The following is a 15,697-nucleotide window of genomic DNA, read 5'->3' on the forward strand; positions in this document are numbered from 1 at the left end:
GCACAGGAAACTATATTCAATATCTGTTAATATCCCACAATGAAAAAGAATCTGAAGAAGACTAGATTTACACACACACACACACATACATATATGTATGTATAACTGAATTACTTTGCTATACACCTGAAACTATCACATTGTAAATCAACTACAATTTAAAAAGAAAGAAGTAGGAAAAAAAAAAAAGCAAAAGGATAACTGGAGGAATGTAAGTTAAAGGATCTCATTCAACGCTCCAACAAAATAATCAATAAAGATATAATATATTCCTAAAAAAAAATAAGAAATGAGGGTCAAAAAAAGATGAAATGAAGATGGCTTCACTGGTGAATTCTACCTGGCTAAATTTTTTGTGTGTGTGGCGGATTCTTGCCAATAAAAATAATTTCTCAACTAAAATCAGAACATTAGCACCATTCTGGCTGTCCGGTCTCAATCCTGTGCAAGAAATACTGTTTCAACCAGTGAGGTGATCCCCTTGTCAGGTATCTTAATTTGTTCATGCTGCTCTCACAAAATGTCATAGACTGGGTGGCTTATAAACGATAGAAGTTTATTTCTTACAGTTATGGAAGTTGGTGCAGCAGATTTTGTGTCTAATGAGGGCGGCTTCTTGGTTCTGAAATGACTGTCCTTTCTCTGTCCTTGGACTTCCCTGGTGGCTCAGAGGTTAAAGCGTCTGTCTGCAATGCGGGAGACCTGGGTTAGATCCCTGGGTCGGGAAGATCCCCTGGAGAAGGAAATGGCAACCCACTCCAGTACTCTTGCCTGGAGAAGCCCATGGACGGAGGAGCCTGGTGGGCTACAGTCCATGGGGTCGCAAAGAGTTGGACACGACTGAGTGACTTCAGTTTCACTTTCTCTGTCTTTACATGGTATAAGGGGTCAGGCAGCTCTCTGGGGAACCTTTTGTAAGGATACTAATCTTATTTATGAAGGCACCACATCACACCCCAAACATCATCATCCTGGGGATTAGGTTTCAACTCGTGAATTTTAGGGGCACACAAACATTCAATTTATAGTACCAGGCTATTCTCTGGAACCAGGATCCAGTCATGAGGTCCCAGGACAACAAGCTGGCATGAGTCCCAGGGCTCCTTGGGTAGAGGCCATTGAGCACTCCAAAGGGAGGAAAGTTGGACCTGAAACCTCACAGTGTTGTCCAGGCTTGGGTAACCTTTCAGGATGACACTGCTGGCCCTGGCTGGTCCCAGGCACTGGAAGGGCTCAGAAAATTTCATGGAAGACATTCCAGAGCATGAAGAGTGCTCTGCACCCCGGAGGTTCAGAGTCCACGGCAGGAACCAGCCCCAGACCTCTCCTCTTCGTGTTCTGATTAGGAGCCCCCACCTGATTTCCTGTCGTTAGAAAACAACCACTCTAAACTTCCTGGTGGCCTCCCTGGTGACTCAGTAAAGAATCTGCCTGCAATGTGAGAGACCTGGGTTCCATCCCTGGGTTGGGAAGATCCTTCCTGGAGGAAGGCATGGCAACCCACTCCAGTATTCTTGCCTGGAGAATCCCCATGGACAGAGGTTGGGGTCCATGGGGTTGCAAAGAGTTGGACACAACTGAGCAACTCAGCACACGGGTTATTTTCGATGTCCAAAGCAGACCCAGAGTTATTTTCGATGTCTCAGCTCTGGCTGCTACAACAAAACTATCCTAGACTGGGTGGCTTATAAACAACCGAAATTTATTTCTCACAGTTCTGGAGGCTGGGAAGTCCAGGATCAAGGTGCCAGTGTGGTCAGGCTCTAGTCTTGTTGAAAAGAGGGTCCTTTTCTGGTTGCAGACTACTGACTTTTCATGACATGGTAGAGAGCAGAGAAGAGAAGCAAGCTGTCTTGAGAGTCTTATAACGGCATTAATTTTATTCACGAGTGCTCGAACCTTCTGATCTCATCTGATCCTAATTACCCTTCAAAGGCCCCACTTTCTAATACCTTCAGCACGGTAGGGCAGGGTTTCAGTGTACGAATTTTGGAGGGACACAAATGTTCAATCCATACATTTATTTACATATGATCAAAAGTTTATGGAGACTGAGGTGGTGTCTACAACCTATAGCTGAGCCTCCTCAGGATATTGGTCCAGCAATGGATAGGAGTATTCGGACCCTTTATATCCTTTCCCAGTGTCGTGATTCCTACCTGTGATAAACTTTACATTCAGCTGTCTCTAGGTCATATAGCAAAGCCGTAATCCCAACAGACCTTAAAGAAACAGAGCTAATGTGTTATGTATATAGTTATACTAAAGCTAATGTTTTTGTATATAAGAATTTTACCTCATTGAAAATATGTGGCTATGTGATATCTGATAGAAAATGGATAGAAAATAGAAAATCTTGACCCACCTTAAGATCAATGGCCAAAATTTGTGAATCTGATTCATCCTTGCAGGAAGGAAAAATTACTAAAATGGCACATTGCACCAAGGCAACATTGTAAAGCAATGTCGCTTTAGGACTAAAAAAAAAGAAAAAAATGGTATATTGCTACATGTCTTTGTACTCCCAATGATAATTTCCCCAAAGGATTCCTCAATAAGATAATTAAGATAAAGTTGAAATCATTTTAAAAATTAAAATATATGTAATATATAAAGCTAAAACTTGGTTCACTGAGATCAGAAATATGGATAGGCTCTCCTCAGGGCCTTATCTAAGAAAAGAAGAGAGAAATAAGTTTTATACATATATATATATATATGGAATTAGGATATAATATAAACAGATAAAAATGAGAGTCAAACAATTAGAAGAGGGTCATATAAAACTATGGTAAAATATTGAAAAATTTTAGAGGAGTAGAAATTATTACCTTAGTTCAAAATACGTTAAAAAAGAAAACATACTTTGTATCCTTACCATGCGATTCAGTGAGATATAGGATAAAGCAAAAGAAAGAATTTTGCTGGGTTTGCCTCACAATACAGAATCTGCTATCTCTTCTGTTCAGGTCCTATTGTAAATGGCTGTCTGTTTTACAGGAAAGAATTTCTGCTTGGAAATTGAATGGCTCCTGAGAAAATGACCATCTGTATTGTTTCGGACACTAACTACCCGGAGCTGGTTCTAGATGTGGGAAAAGTCACTTTGGGGGAGAAGAATAGAAAAAAAATGAGAGATTCTCAACTGAGAAAAAAGCAGAATGAAAGCCTCTCAAAATGTGTGATTACTTTGCTGAATTCTGGAGGGGGAATGAGCAAGATTGAAATTGAGAATGAAGATTACAGTTATGAAAAAGATGGAATAGGGTTAGATTTGGAACATTCTTTAGCAGATATGGTTCCAATTGTTCACAAATACTTCGACTTTATGAAACAAGGTAAATATTTTCTGATTTTTGTCAAATCATGGAGCTCCAAAATCCCTGGGATGAAGATTGCCACCTTGAGTTCCAATTTGTATAAAAGAGATATAACCTCTGTAAATGTCATGAATGCTATCGTGGCACTGGAATTCCTCAAAGACAGGATAGAAACTAGAGAGAGATTTTCTTTAACGTTAAAGTCACCTTCAAAGAGGTGCCGAGAAGAAAGAGAAGAAAGTAGCACAAAAGCCTTGGCTTCTGACTTTTTCAATAGGACGCAACTCAGGTACAGAGAAAAACTCACCTTTACCGAATCCACATATGTGGAGATTAAAGACTTCTCAACACAAAAGCTGTTGCAACGGATTAAAGAGATTCTCCCTCAGAATGTTTCAGCATTTGCAAATACTCGTGGGGGATATTTGTTTATTGGTTTAAGTGAAGAAAAACAAGAAGTGATTGGCTTTAAAGCAGAGAAGAGTGACCTTGACAAGTTAGAAAGAGAAATAGAAAAATGCATCAGCAAGTTGCCTGTCTATCACTTCTGTATGGAGAAGAAGAAGATAAATTATTTATGCAAATTCCTTGAGGTATACGATGAAGAAAGGCTCTGTGGATATGTCTGTATGCTCAAAATAGAGCCATTCTGTTGTGCAGTGTTTGCCAAAAAGCCGGATTCCTGGCATGTGAAAGACAATCAGGTGAAGCAGCTGTCCGTGGAGGAGTGGGTGCAATTCATGATGCATCCTGAACCAGGTGAGGACGGGGGATTGGAAATAATGGTGCATTTGGCTGCGGCAGCAAGATTTTTTGTTCTCTGAGATTGGGGGCAAGATCAATAGTCCTTCAGATTTCAACACCTAATTTACTAATCTTTGGTGGATACAAGCAATAGTTTGCTATCTCTACCTGTTTAGAAGGTAGTTACTCCATCCACAAAAGCACATTATCTCCTCTCCATAGCACTACCTAGTGTAATTTTTCTTCCCTATCACGTCTACTCACTTTCAAGGAAAGCCTATGAATTCCTTCTCCCTGTTCCTGTGGAGCTCAGTTTCGGTAACCGACCATTTCTTTCTCTCAGGAACACTTGCCTCTTTTATGTACTTGCTCTTCATCTTTCTTTACACTTTCCTTTAAAACCTCTTCCCTCTTCCTCTCCTGTTTCTTCCATTTGTGGACCAACATATAACCCTAAATTGGACTGATAAGAAACGGATAATGTTGGTGTTTTATCTGATTTTTGGAAAAGAAAAAAGCCCCCAGTGAAATTGGACCAGCACTAGCAACTTAAAAATCTCTGAAATTGCAAGCCTCATTCTTAGAATCTCTCCTTCACTAGCCATCATGTCTTCTAATTTTAATTGCTTTTAAAATGAGCCCCGTTATATGGTAATGTATTTGATTACTATTCATGCACTTTCTTATTAATATTCAACATAGTATGTTTCAGCAGCCTCAAGGAATAAATTTATAACTTTTGTCTGACCTGGGAATCTATCCACAATATTTAACAATATTTCTATTGGGAAAATGGGGTCATTTCTAAGCAGACTTTAGATATACAAAGCATTTAGTTGACATGCTAAGCATTTAGTTGTGACAAATGAATAAAGTAGTTTTTGTTTTTTAAGATTTTTCCAGGTTGTTTGAAGAGATGAACCTTCAACGAAGTATGTTATCACCAGTTCCCCATGATTGGTCTGTTGATAAAGGTAAGAATTTAGAAAGTCAGCAGCAGAGATATCACTTTAGAGGTAATTTAATTAGGGTTTCTTTGGACTTGTATGTCTTTTCAAATCTCCTTTTCTTCAAATCAGCTCTTTCTTGAAACTTATCGTCAAAGTATATTTTGGCATTCAGGGAATGCTTTGGCGTTTTTAGCATGGACTATATTAAAATGTAATATTTCAGATTTTGATTAGACTTTTTCTTGGTGTAATAGGAACTCCTTTGATTGGAAGTAAGAGAAACCCAAGTCAACTTAGTTTAAACAAAAAAGAAATCCATCATGTCAGTAGGAAGTCTATATTGAGACCCAGCTTCATACATGGCTATATTCCATTATTGAAGAAAGACCAACAATACTCAGAATCTCTGATTTACCTGTTTTTGTTGTTACTGTTTATGGGCAACATGTTTGTTGTTTTCTGCTGTATACACAGTGTTACCGCGAATATTTTTGTTCAGTCTTCTGTCGCATATTTGTGAAAGTTATTCTCGGGTGCACACCCAGGAGTAGAATTGCTAGGTCAGGAAGTAGATGAATATCCAAGCAATGAGATAATACCAGATTGTTTTCTAAAGTAGGTGAGTCACTTTACTCCCACCAACATGTTAGAAATGGCGCGTCTTCTTCAGTTGTCAGCTTCTCTTCATCTTTCTTTTCATCCTCCTTTTTCCCACTCAAATAAGTGAAAAACAGTATCTGTTAACATCTGCATTTCCCTGGCTGTTAATTTGGTTGAGCATCTCTTTGTGCACTTACTGTCTGTGTGTATTTTATTGCCTATGAAATGCTTACTTATTCTGTCGGTTGCCCATTTTGCTATTAGGCTTTTGTCTTTTTCCTGTTGATATGTAGGAGATTCTAGAATCCAGATCCTCTTCTGATCATAGGTATTACAGGTTACAGAAATCTTCTCCAAGTTTGTAGCTTTTGTTTTCTCTTTGCATGAGGCTGCTGCTGCTGCTGCTAAGTCGCTTCAGTCCCTTCAGCCGTGTCTGACTCCTTGAGGCATATGATGATTATCAGCAGCTTGATACTTTTGCTGATTATGACTTAATTTAAAATTAAGTTACCAATATTTAAAGTTACCAAGTTACCAATATTTAAATTTTCTGTTTCACTGCTCTTTCTGCCTTGTATATGAGATCCTCTCTAACCAGTAAAACCGTATTTCCTTTCATTTTCTTCTAAAAGTTTTAGGGTTTTGCACCTTATGTTTAACATTTAAAGCCTCAGTCTATCTCAGTAGTGATGTAAGGGTGGTATTTCATTTTATTCCATGTGGATAACTGCATTGTTGGTTTTCATTCACTAAGTCGTGTCGAACTCTTTGTGACCTCCCTGGACTATAGCCCACCAGGCTGCTCTGTCCATGGGATTTCCTAGGCAAGAATACTGGAGTGGGTTGCCATTTCCTTCTCCAGGGGGATCTTCCCAACCTAGGGATCAAACCTGTGTTCTCCTGGCTTGGTAGGCAGATTCTTTAGCACTGAGCTCCCAGGGAAACCCAGTAACCACATTACCCAGTTCCAGTTACTGAACTGTTCCCATTTTCACCCGCCAATTTGCCATGCCATCTCCAGCAATATTACTTGGTATATGTATAGCTATGTTTCTAGAATCTCTATTATGTTCATTTGGTCAATTTGTCTGTCCTCATATACACTATACTGTCTTAATATTGTAATATTGTTCTAAGTACTTAGCAGGGCAGGCCTCCTTACTATTACTCTTTTTCTTTGAGAGTGTCTTGGCAATTTAAATCATTTAATCTATGAAACAAATTTTAGAACTGTTTAAGTGCCACAAAAAGCCCTTTAAAGATTTTGATCGCAGTTACACTGAATATATAGATTTCAGAAGTGGCATAGTGACATTATTTAATATCAATTGGTCTTTGTACAATTGAACATAGGTTTTTAAAATGTTTTCTTGTTGTAATTGATGTTATCTTTTTGTTTGGCTGCACTGCTTAGCTTGCGGGTTCTTAGTTCTCTGACCCAAAACTGGATTTGTGCCCTCAGGAATGAATGGAGGTACAAAGTCCTAACCACTGTACCACCAGGGAATTCTCAATGTTTTACTTTAAAAGTTACATTTTTTTCTTATTTGTCACTAGTGTGTAGAAATGCAACTGATTTTATATATTGATTTCACACCACCTTGTTAAAATTTATTTTAAATAATTTGTTCATAACATTGCTTTCCTGACCTAAGAAAATATCATTAAGGTCATTATTTTGAATTCCCTGTTGGGTAAATCACTTGGCTCCACTTCATTAGGAAAAGGTTTCTGGAGATGAGTTTTGTTCTTTAATTTTGAGCATAATCAACCCCGTTTCTTCTTTCTTCTTAACTGTATTGGTTTCTGCACATTATATAAAGCAACCGTTTTCACAGACTGACCTCAAATAGGAGATGAACGCACTAAGTCGTTCAGCCAGACATTCTGGGTGCCTCTCAAAGCTCTGTGCTCATTTAAGCCGCTAACGCTTGGTTCCTAGTGTTCCCCGGAACACTGGAGTAAGCCAAGTCCCTCCAGTGCCCTGATAAGGGAAGGGAGGAGCCAGTGCCTCAAGGTGTAGCCAGAAAAGGTGAGGCCCTGGATGTGTGTCCCAGTTCCTCCTCTCCTTAGGGAGAAGCTGATAGAGGGCTTTTATCCCCCGACTGCTCTTTTATTTTTCTTTCATTTTTCTTTGTTTATTTATGGCTGTGCTGGGTCTCTCTTGCTACACATGAGCTTTCTCTAGTCGCTGCGAGCAGGGGCTGCTCTCTAGCTGCAGTGTAGGGGCTGTTCGTTGCAGTGGCTTCTCTGGTTGTGGAGCACAGGCTCAGTTGCAGCAGGGGCTCCAGCGTGTGGCTGGGCTCAGTGGTTGTGGCACACCGGCTTAGTTGCCCGGTGGTACGTGGCATCTTCCTAGACACAGTAGGGGAAAGAGAGAGTGGGACAAATTGAGAGACTAGCGCTGAAACATGTATATTACCGTACGTGCAACAGACAGCAAGTGGGAAGTTGCTGTATAACCCAGGGAGCTCAACTCAGTGCTCTGTGGCAACCCAGGGGGGTGGGATGGGGTGGAGCTGGCAGGGAGGTTCAGGAGGGAGGGCACATGTATATACTTATGGCTGACTCATGTTGTTGTATGGCAGAAACCAACAAAATGTTGTAAAGCAATTATCCTCCAATTAAAATAAAAGAAAAAAACTACAGAGGCTTTGGAAGATGCTACATTCCTCCAAAGGGGATTATATTTCTGTGGGTAGATAGAATACCAGTGATAACCTTGATTTTTTGTTTTAAGATTTGTTTTATGCTTTTCTAGAAAGAATATCTTTAAATTTTGCCCTTACCATTATTAGGTCATGGCTCTTCTTGAGTCTCAACTCAAAGTCTGAGGTGTTTACCACAGGCCTTCCGGGATTTGAATTCCAGTCTAAGTCACCCCACCACCATGAGGTTGATAAAACTCAGGTTCAGCTCCTTTTATCCTCCCAGTTGACATTTTCTTCTGGGTTTTCTGCATCTCACCCTGTATCTACCAAGTGAGTTGAAGGAAATATGTATGTGGAGTTTGGCTGCTTTTCTGCAGTTTCATCTTAGATCTTCCCTCTCGAATTATAGTTCCTCTGGTAGCCCTGAATGCCAGTCTCTTTTTCCTCAGCCTAGTAAAACTGGAGATTTGTGCTTGGACTGTATTTACCCATGACATGATATGGAAAATACCCTCAGGCAGAAAGCTGGGATGAATGTGGTGCTACTTCCTGTACTTCCATCAAATATTGTGACCCTTTAAGCCCTGCTTGTGTTGGTTGCTCTCTGGTTCTTTAAATTTCTGTTTTTATATTTTATGCAACTTTTATAGTTGTGTTTGGTGGGAGGGGTTGGTCTGGTGCAAGCTACTTTGTCATGGTTGGAATTGGAAGCTTCCAGTGTTGAAAAATTTATTATAATTATTTTCATACCTAGTGCCATCAGAAAAGGTGACGTATATTCCGGAAATCCTCTGCAAGAGACTGTTCTCACAACATGAAGGACTTGCACAGATGATACGTAAAGAGATGGGCTCTGTTCATCAAGGTACATTGATCTTTTCTAAGAGCTGGTCTTTGGATCTGGACTTGCAAGAGAACCAGAGCGTCATCTGCGATGCACTTCTAATTTCCCAGGACCGGCCACCAGTCTTATACACCTTCCTCAGGGAACTGAATGAGGAACTAAAAGGTTATTCTATACAAACTGCCTTAACTTTAAAGAAGAAACTGGTAAAAATGGGTGGCTACACTGGCAAACTGTGTGTCATGACAAAGATCTACTGGAGTGAAGAATCTTCTACATTAACTGAAGGCAGTGCCAGACTTCTTCATGATTCAAGCTTATCTGCAATTTACCCTAAGTCCTATACCCTCATAACCAGCCAAACAATGAATGACTTAAAGAAGGCCCTTTTTATAGTCTTGAAGAGACTTGGAACTTTGAGTGATAAATTTGATTCTGAGATTTTTCAACACCTCTTGAGCAATCAGCATGGATTACTTTCTGAGGAGTGACAAAAGGTTGTTTAAATATCGTCCAGTTCAGTTCAGTCGCTCAGTCATTTCCAACTCTTTGCAGCCCCACAGATTGCAGCATGCTGGCTTCCCTGTCCTTTACCATCTCTCGGAGTTTGCTCAAACTCATGTCTATCGACTTGGTGATGCCATTCAATCATCTCATCCTCTGTCGTCCCCTGCTCATCCTGCCTTCAATCTTTCCCAGCAACAGGTTCTTTTCTCATGAGTCAGCTCTTTGCATCAGGCAGCCAAAGTATTTAGCTTCAGCACCAATCCTTCCAAAGAATATTCAGGACTGATCTCCTTTAGGATGGACTGGTTGGATCTCCTTGCAGTCCAAGGGACTCAAGAGTCTTCTCCAACACCACAGTTCAAAAGCATCAATTCTTCAGCGCTTAGCTTTCTTTATGGTCCAATTTTCACATCCATACATGACTACTGGAAAAACCATAGCTTTGACTAGATGGACCTTTGTCGGCAAAGCTTTTTAATATGCTGTCTTGGTTTGTTATAGCTTTTCTTCCAAGGAGCAAGCATCTTTTAATCTCATGGCTGCAGTCACCATCTGCAGTGATTTTGGAGCCCAAGAAAATTTTGTGCAAGGCTCATCTGAATCATGAAAAGTAGACCAGGCTACAAAGATGTTTTTCATTATGTCGTCAATGTTCTCAAATAATGTGAAAATATGCCTCTGAAAAACTTTGCTAGGAAAACAGCTTGATAGGATCTTGGAAAGCCTAATCTAATTTTCAATTTACTTCTTTCTAAATGGTTTTCATAGGTGTTACTCAAGACTTTTTGTTGTCGTTTAGTCTCTAAATTGTGCCTGATACTTTTGCAACCCCATGAACAGTATCCCACCAGGCTCCTCTGTCTGTGGGATTTCCCAGGCAAGAATACTGGAGTGGGTCGCCATTTCCTTCTCCAGGGGATCTTCCTAATCCAGGGATGAAACCTGCATCTCCTGCTTTGGCAGGCAGATTCTTTACCACTGAGCCCTCTGGGAAGCCCCTTTAAAAGTTATTAGAAAAATTAATTTGTTAATTACTCTGTGCACAGGGTAGTTTCTTTACTCTGTGCATAGTTCATGGATAAGTTTTCTCCCACTTTTAAGATACGAAACATTTCAATACTTTTTTAACAACAGTGGAAATTTCCAAGACGTACCCAGAAAACCTTTATAACTTAGAAAAAATTATAATTGATTACATTTACAGTCTTTATAAGGAAATGAAGAATCCAAAACTTGTTCCCCCTCCCCACAAAATTCTCTGAATCTTCTTGGACTACTTTCACCCTGTTCACTTGGAGAAGTTATGACTTTTCTAATTGCCCAGCTGGCATCCTTAAGAACTCAGCAGAATAGTCACTTTAACATGCGGAATTGAAGATGATATGGAGAATCTTCCAGACAAACGAAAGGTAAACAAGTTCATCACCACTAGACTGGTGGTACAAGGAATGTGACAGGGACTTAAGCTGAAATGAAAGGGTGCTAATTAGTACAAATGATCTGTCTTAAAATGGTTCGATTTAGGATTTCTTGACTTTACGGTGGTACGGAAGTAATTCGCACTCAGTAGAAACTATACTTCGAATTTTGAATTTTGATCTTTTCTTGAGCTAGCCGTATGCGATATTGTTTTCATATGATGCCGGGCACTGGCAGTGAGCCACAGCTCCCAGTCAGCTGTGTGATCACGAGGGTAAACAACCAACGCCCTATAGTGTGCTGTGTCGCTCCCTGCTTCTGATGTGAAGAAGAGGAAAGCAATTATTCTTGAGAGGAAACTCAATTTCCCTGCATGAAAGTGGCAAGTCAGTAATGGCCATCACGTGTGAGTTAGGACTTTCGCAATGGATGATCTCGACCGTCTTAAAGGCTAAGTGAATCGGTGATGCAGTAAAATTGTCAGCATTTGTTAAATCCACTGTCTTCGTGAAGAGATTACCTGGGCTAATCGATGATATGGAAAATTTCTCAACACTAGAGTGGAAGACCAGATAGAGAAGCGCACATTACGTAGTCTGAGGCAAGCTTTTTCTATACACTTAAAGAGTGTACTGACGATCTTACACATACGCGAATGTTTATAGTGAGTAAATGTCCAATGTTTCAAGCGGCATTGTTATTTTCATAATGTGAAGATTGGTGGTGAGGCAGCAGGTTGCTGATACCAAAGTGTTTAAGGAAGAGCTGCGTAGAATAATTGTGGAGAGGTATTTGCCAGAACACGTATGTAATGTTGATGAAATCAACTTGTTCCAAAAACATATGCCAGAGCATACGTACATTCATCAAAAGTCCAAGACAATGCCAGGATTCAAGGCTTTCAAAGACTGTATAATGCTGCTTTGGGATAGAGATGTTGTAAGGTTCAAGTTAAAGCCTTTCTTAACCTACCACTTGGAAAACCCTAGAGCACGCAGGAATATAAGAAAGCCTATAGGCTCAGTTCAATTCAGTTCAGTCACTCAGTCGTGTCCGACTCTTTGCCACCCCATGGACTGTGGCATGCCAGGCTTCCCTGTCCATCGCCAACTCCCAGAGCCTGCTCAAAAAAGCATATACTTCCCATTTACTGTTGCCATAACAGGGAAGCCTGGATGATATTAGCATTGTTTGAAAACTGGTTTTTGAACTGTCTTATTCTGCACACAAGACAATGTTGCAGGCAAAACAAACTACAATCAAAGCTTGAAATCTTCCTAAAGAATATTGTGCCTACTAAACCATCAGCTAGTGCAGATGCCCCAGTGCCTCCTGCCAGCTATCCTCCAGCCTCATCAGGAGAGAACTGATGACCCTGTCACTGTAGCATCAATATCATCCAGCAGTTAATTTTAGTTCAATGTTTCAAACATTCTTCAGGCCTGCTGCGTTTTCAGCTGTGGCTCTGATGGTGAGTATCCATACAACCATTTTGGTTTTTACTTTCAGTACAGTGATCAATAAATTAAATGATATATTCAACATTTTAATTTAAAAATAAGCTTTGTGTTAAATGAGTTTGCCTAACTGTAGGCCAATGTAAGTGTTCTGAGCTGATTTAAGGTAGGCTAGACTGAGCTATGATGTTCAGTAGGTTAGTTGTATTACATGCAGGTTTGACTTAAAATATTTTCAACTTCTGATGGGTTTATTGGGACATAAAACCATCACAAGTCAAGGAAGATCTGTAATAGGAAAACGTATGAAAGTATAAATGATAGCTGCTCAGTCGTGTCTCACTCTTTGCCACCCCATGGACTGTAGCCTGCCAGGCTCCCCTGTCCATGGAATTCTCCAGGCAAGAATACTGGAGTAGGTTGCCATTTCCACTCCAAAAGATAAAGGGATACGAATCTGAGCATCTACTACAGAAAGTCATCAAAGCAAGTGAGTGAGAGAAGAAAAAAGAAACAGACAAGCTACAAAACAGCAGGCAATGGCAAAATGGTACTAAATACAAACCTGTCAGTAATTACTTCCTTTTTAAAATGTTTATGTATATATGTAAATAGTTGATTTACAATATTATATAAGTTTTACTATACAACACAGTGATCCACAGTGTCTTGGTTTTTGTTTTGTTTTTCGGCTGTACCACATGGCCTATGGGGTCTTAGTTCCAGAACCAAGGATTGAACCTGTGCCCCCTGCACTGGAAACACAGATTCCTAAATGCTGAACCACTGGGAAATTCCCAAACGTTTGTTTTTCAAAACCTACCAGGAGGAAGCATGAACGCAGCCCCTCCCTACTACAAATTATGCAGCCAAGTTCCCCATGCTTGGGGAAATTGCAGGGGTCAGCACACCCAGAGTGCAATGGATGAGCCTTGCCCTGGGAAAACCACCTTCGTGATCATGATATCTCCCCTGCTGGGTAAGTATATGATTCACAGTTTTTAAAGGTTATACCTCGTTTATAGTTTTTATAAAATATTGGCTGTATTCCTTGTGTTGTACAATATAATCCCTGGAGCCTATTTATTTTATGCATAGTAGTCTCTACCTCTTAATCCCCTACTCTATTTTTCCCTTCCCCCGCTTCCTTCTCCCCACTGTATCTGTGGGTCTGATCCTTTTTGGTTACTCGTTTGTTACTAGTTTTCATTAGTTTGCTTTATATTTTAGATTCTACATGTAAGTGATATCATACAGTATTTATCTTTCTGTCTGACTTATTTTATACATGTTGTTCCAAAAGGCAAAGTTTCATTTTTTATGCCTGAGTAGTATCCCATTGTGTATGTATAGCCCATCTTCTTTTTTTTTTTTTAATTGGTATATTTCTTTATTTCTCAATTTGTGAAAATGTCCTTAATTTGTTGATATAGCAAACAAACTTCAACTCCGATCACTATGCAAAAGAACAGAAGATAATCTGCTTTGCAATGAACTTTAAAGTTCAACTGCACACAGGCAACATGCTATATATGAAAAAATTACTAACTGAACTACAGGTATTAAATACTGAAAAGAGTTAACAGTTTATTATAATTTATTTTATTTAACAATCTAGGAAGTTTGCAGCCATCAGCAGTTCCAGTGCAATTTCAGGTGCAATTGGGAATTCGGGAATCTCCGTGGAGCTGTTAGTGTAGCGAACCTTGTAGGTAAAATACATGCATACTTTCGATAGCACATGTGAAGGGATCTCTCTAAAATTGACTTCATTAGTTTCATTCTCAGCAGACTGACCTGGGCCACTCAACATGGCTTTTATTGTTCCTGATGTTAGCGCATGTTCTCTCTTTACAATAAACTCATGACCATCTGAAGATATCAATTTGACATACATGGCATCAGGGCCCTCACAGCCACCATAGGTTTTCTCTTCTCCATCCATTATGCTCTTATGAAATTCTACTTTTCGTCCACAGGAACTTTAGTAGTTTCTCGTCAGCTCCGCAGCAACCGCAGGCACCGCACCCGGTCCCCGCGCACAGCTACAGCCCCTACACCACGGCCACCCCCCCACCCCCCAGCCCATCTTCTTTATCCAGTCATTGCTGATGGACACTTAGGTTGCTTCTGTATTTTGGCAGTTGTAAATAATGCTGCTATGAACATTGGGATTCATATGTCTTTTCAAATTAGTTTTTCACTTTTTGGATGTATCCCCAGGAGTGGATTCTCATTTTAGTGATGTGGGAGTTCTCTTGTTAGTCTTTTGAGAAAGCTCCTTACTGGTTTTCACATGCTTGCCAACATTTTTTATTTGTGTTCTTTTTAACGGTAGCCACTCTGGCAGTATAAGGTGATATCTCATTGTGGTTTTAAATTGAGTTTCTCTAATGATTAACAGTGTTGAACCTCTTTCCATGTGCCTGTTGGCCATCTGTTTGTTTTGTTTTGTTTTGTTTTTTAAATGTCTATTCAGGTCTTCTGCACATTTTAAAATCAGGTTGCTTGCTTTTTGATGTTAAGTTGTATGAGCTATCTTGATATTTTGGATAGTAACACTTTATCAGTCATATCATTTGGAAATATTTTCTCCTATTCAGTAGACTGTCTTTTCATTCTGTCAATGGTTTTCTTTACTATGCAAAAGCTTTTAAGTTTCACTATGTTCCATTTACTTATTTTGCTTTTATTTTCTTTGCTTTAGGAGATAGAGCCAAAAACACATATATTGCTACAACTTGTGTCAAAGAGTATTCTGCCTGTGTTTTCTTCTAGGAGTTTTATGGTTTCCAGTCTTGTATTTAAGACTTTAATCCATTTTGACATTATTTTTGTAGATGGTGATAGAGAATGTTCTGATTTCATTCTTTTATTAATAAATGGAGCTGTCCAGTTTTCCCAGCACCACTTATTGAAGAGATTATCTTTTCTCCATTGTATATTCTTACCTCCTTTATCATAGATTAACTGACAAGTGCTTGGGTTTATTTCTTGGATTTCTATCCTGTTCCATTAGTCCATCTCTTACATACAAAATTAACTCAAAATGGATTAAAAGCTTTAATGATAGATCTGAAATCATAAAACTCCTAGAAGAAAACATAGGTGGTAAGCTGCTTAGCATCTGTCTTGGTGATTTTGTATTTTTGAATTGACAACAAAAGCATAGATAACAAAAGCAAAAATAAATAAGCAAGATCAC

General features: G+C 39.5%; 1 protein-coding gene, 1 non-coding gene and 1 pseudogene across 2 annotated transcripts in view; 1 reads left to right on the plus strand and 2 right to left on the minus strand.

Annotated features, from left to right (window-relative positions):
• Positions 1-15,697, plus strand: part of LOC138447225 (schlafen family member 13-like) — a 74,747-nt gene that overhangs the window by 55,007 nt on the left and 4,043 nt on the right. Inside the window, 4 exon segments of the mRNA XM_069602831.1 lie at positions 3,001-4,079; positions 4,958-5,038; positions 9,020-12,506; positions 13,213-13,471. Coding sequence (XP_069458932.1) covers positions 3,001-4,079; positions 4,958-5,038; positions 9,020-9,600 — 1,741 coding nt within the window. The 3' untranslated portion in view covers positions 9,601-12,506; positions 13,213-13,471.
• On the minus strand, positions 13,316-13,479 carry LOC138415542 (U1 spliceosomal RNA). The gene has a single exon (XR_011247297.1). It is a non-coding gene; the product is annotated as a U1 spliceosomal RNA (small nuclear RNA).
• On the minus strand, positions 14,055-14,524 carry LOC138447224 (elongin-C pseudogene; annotated as a pseudogene).

This window comes from Ovis canadensis, chromosome 11 (assembly GCF_042477335.2).
Source record: "Ovis canadensis isolate MfBH-ARS-UI-01 breed Bighorn chromosome 11, ARS-UI_OviCan_v2, whole genome shotgun sequence".
NCBI lineage: Eukaryota > Metazoa > Chordata > Mammalia > Artiodactyla > Bovidae > Ovis > Ovis canadensis.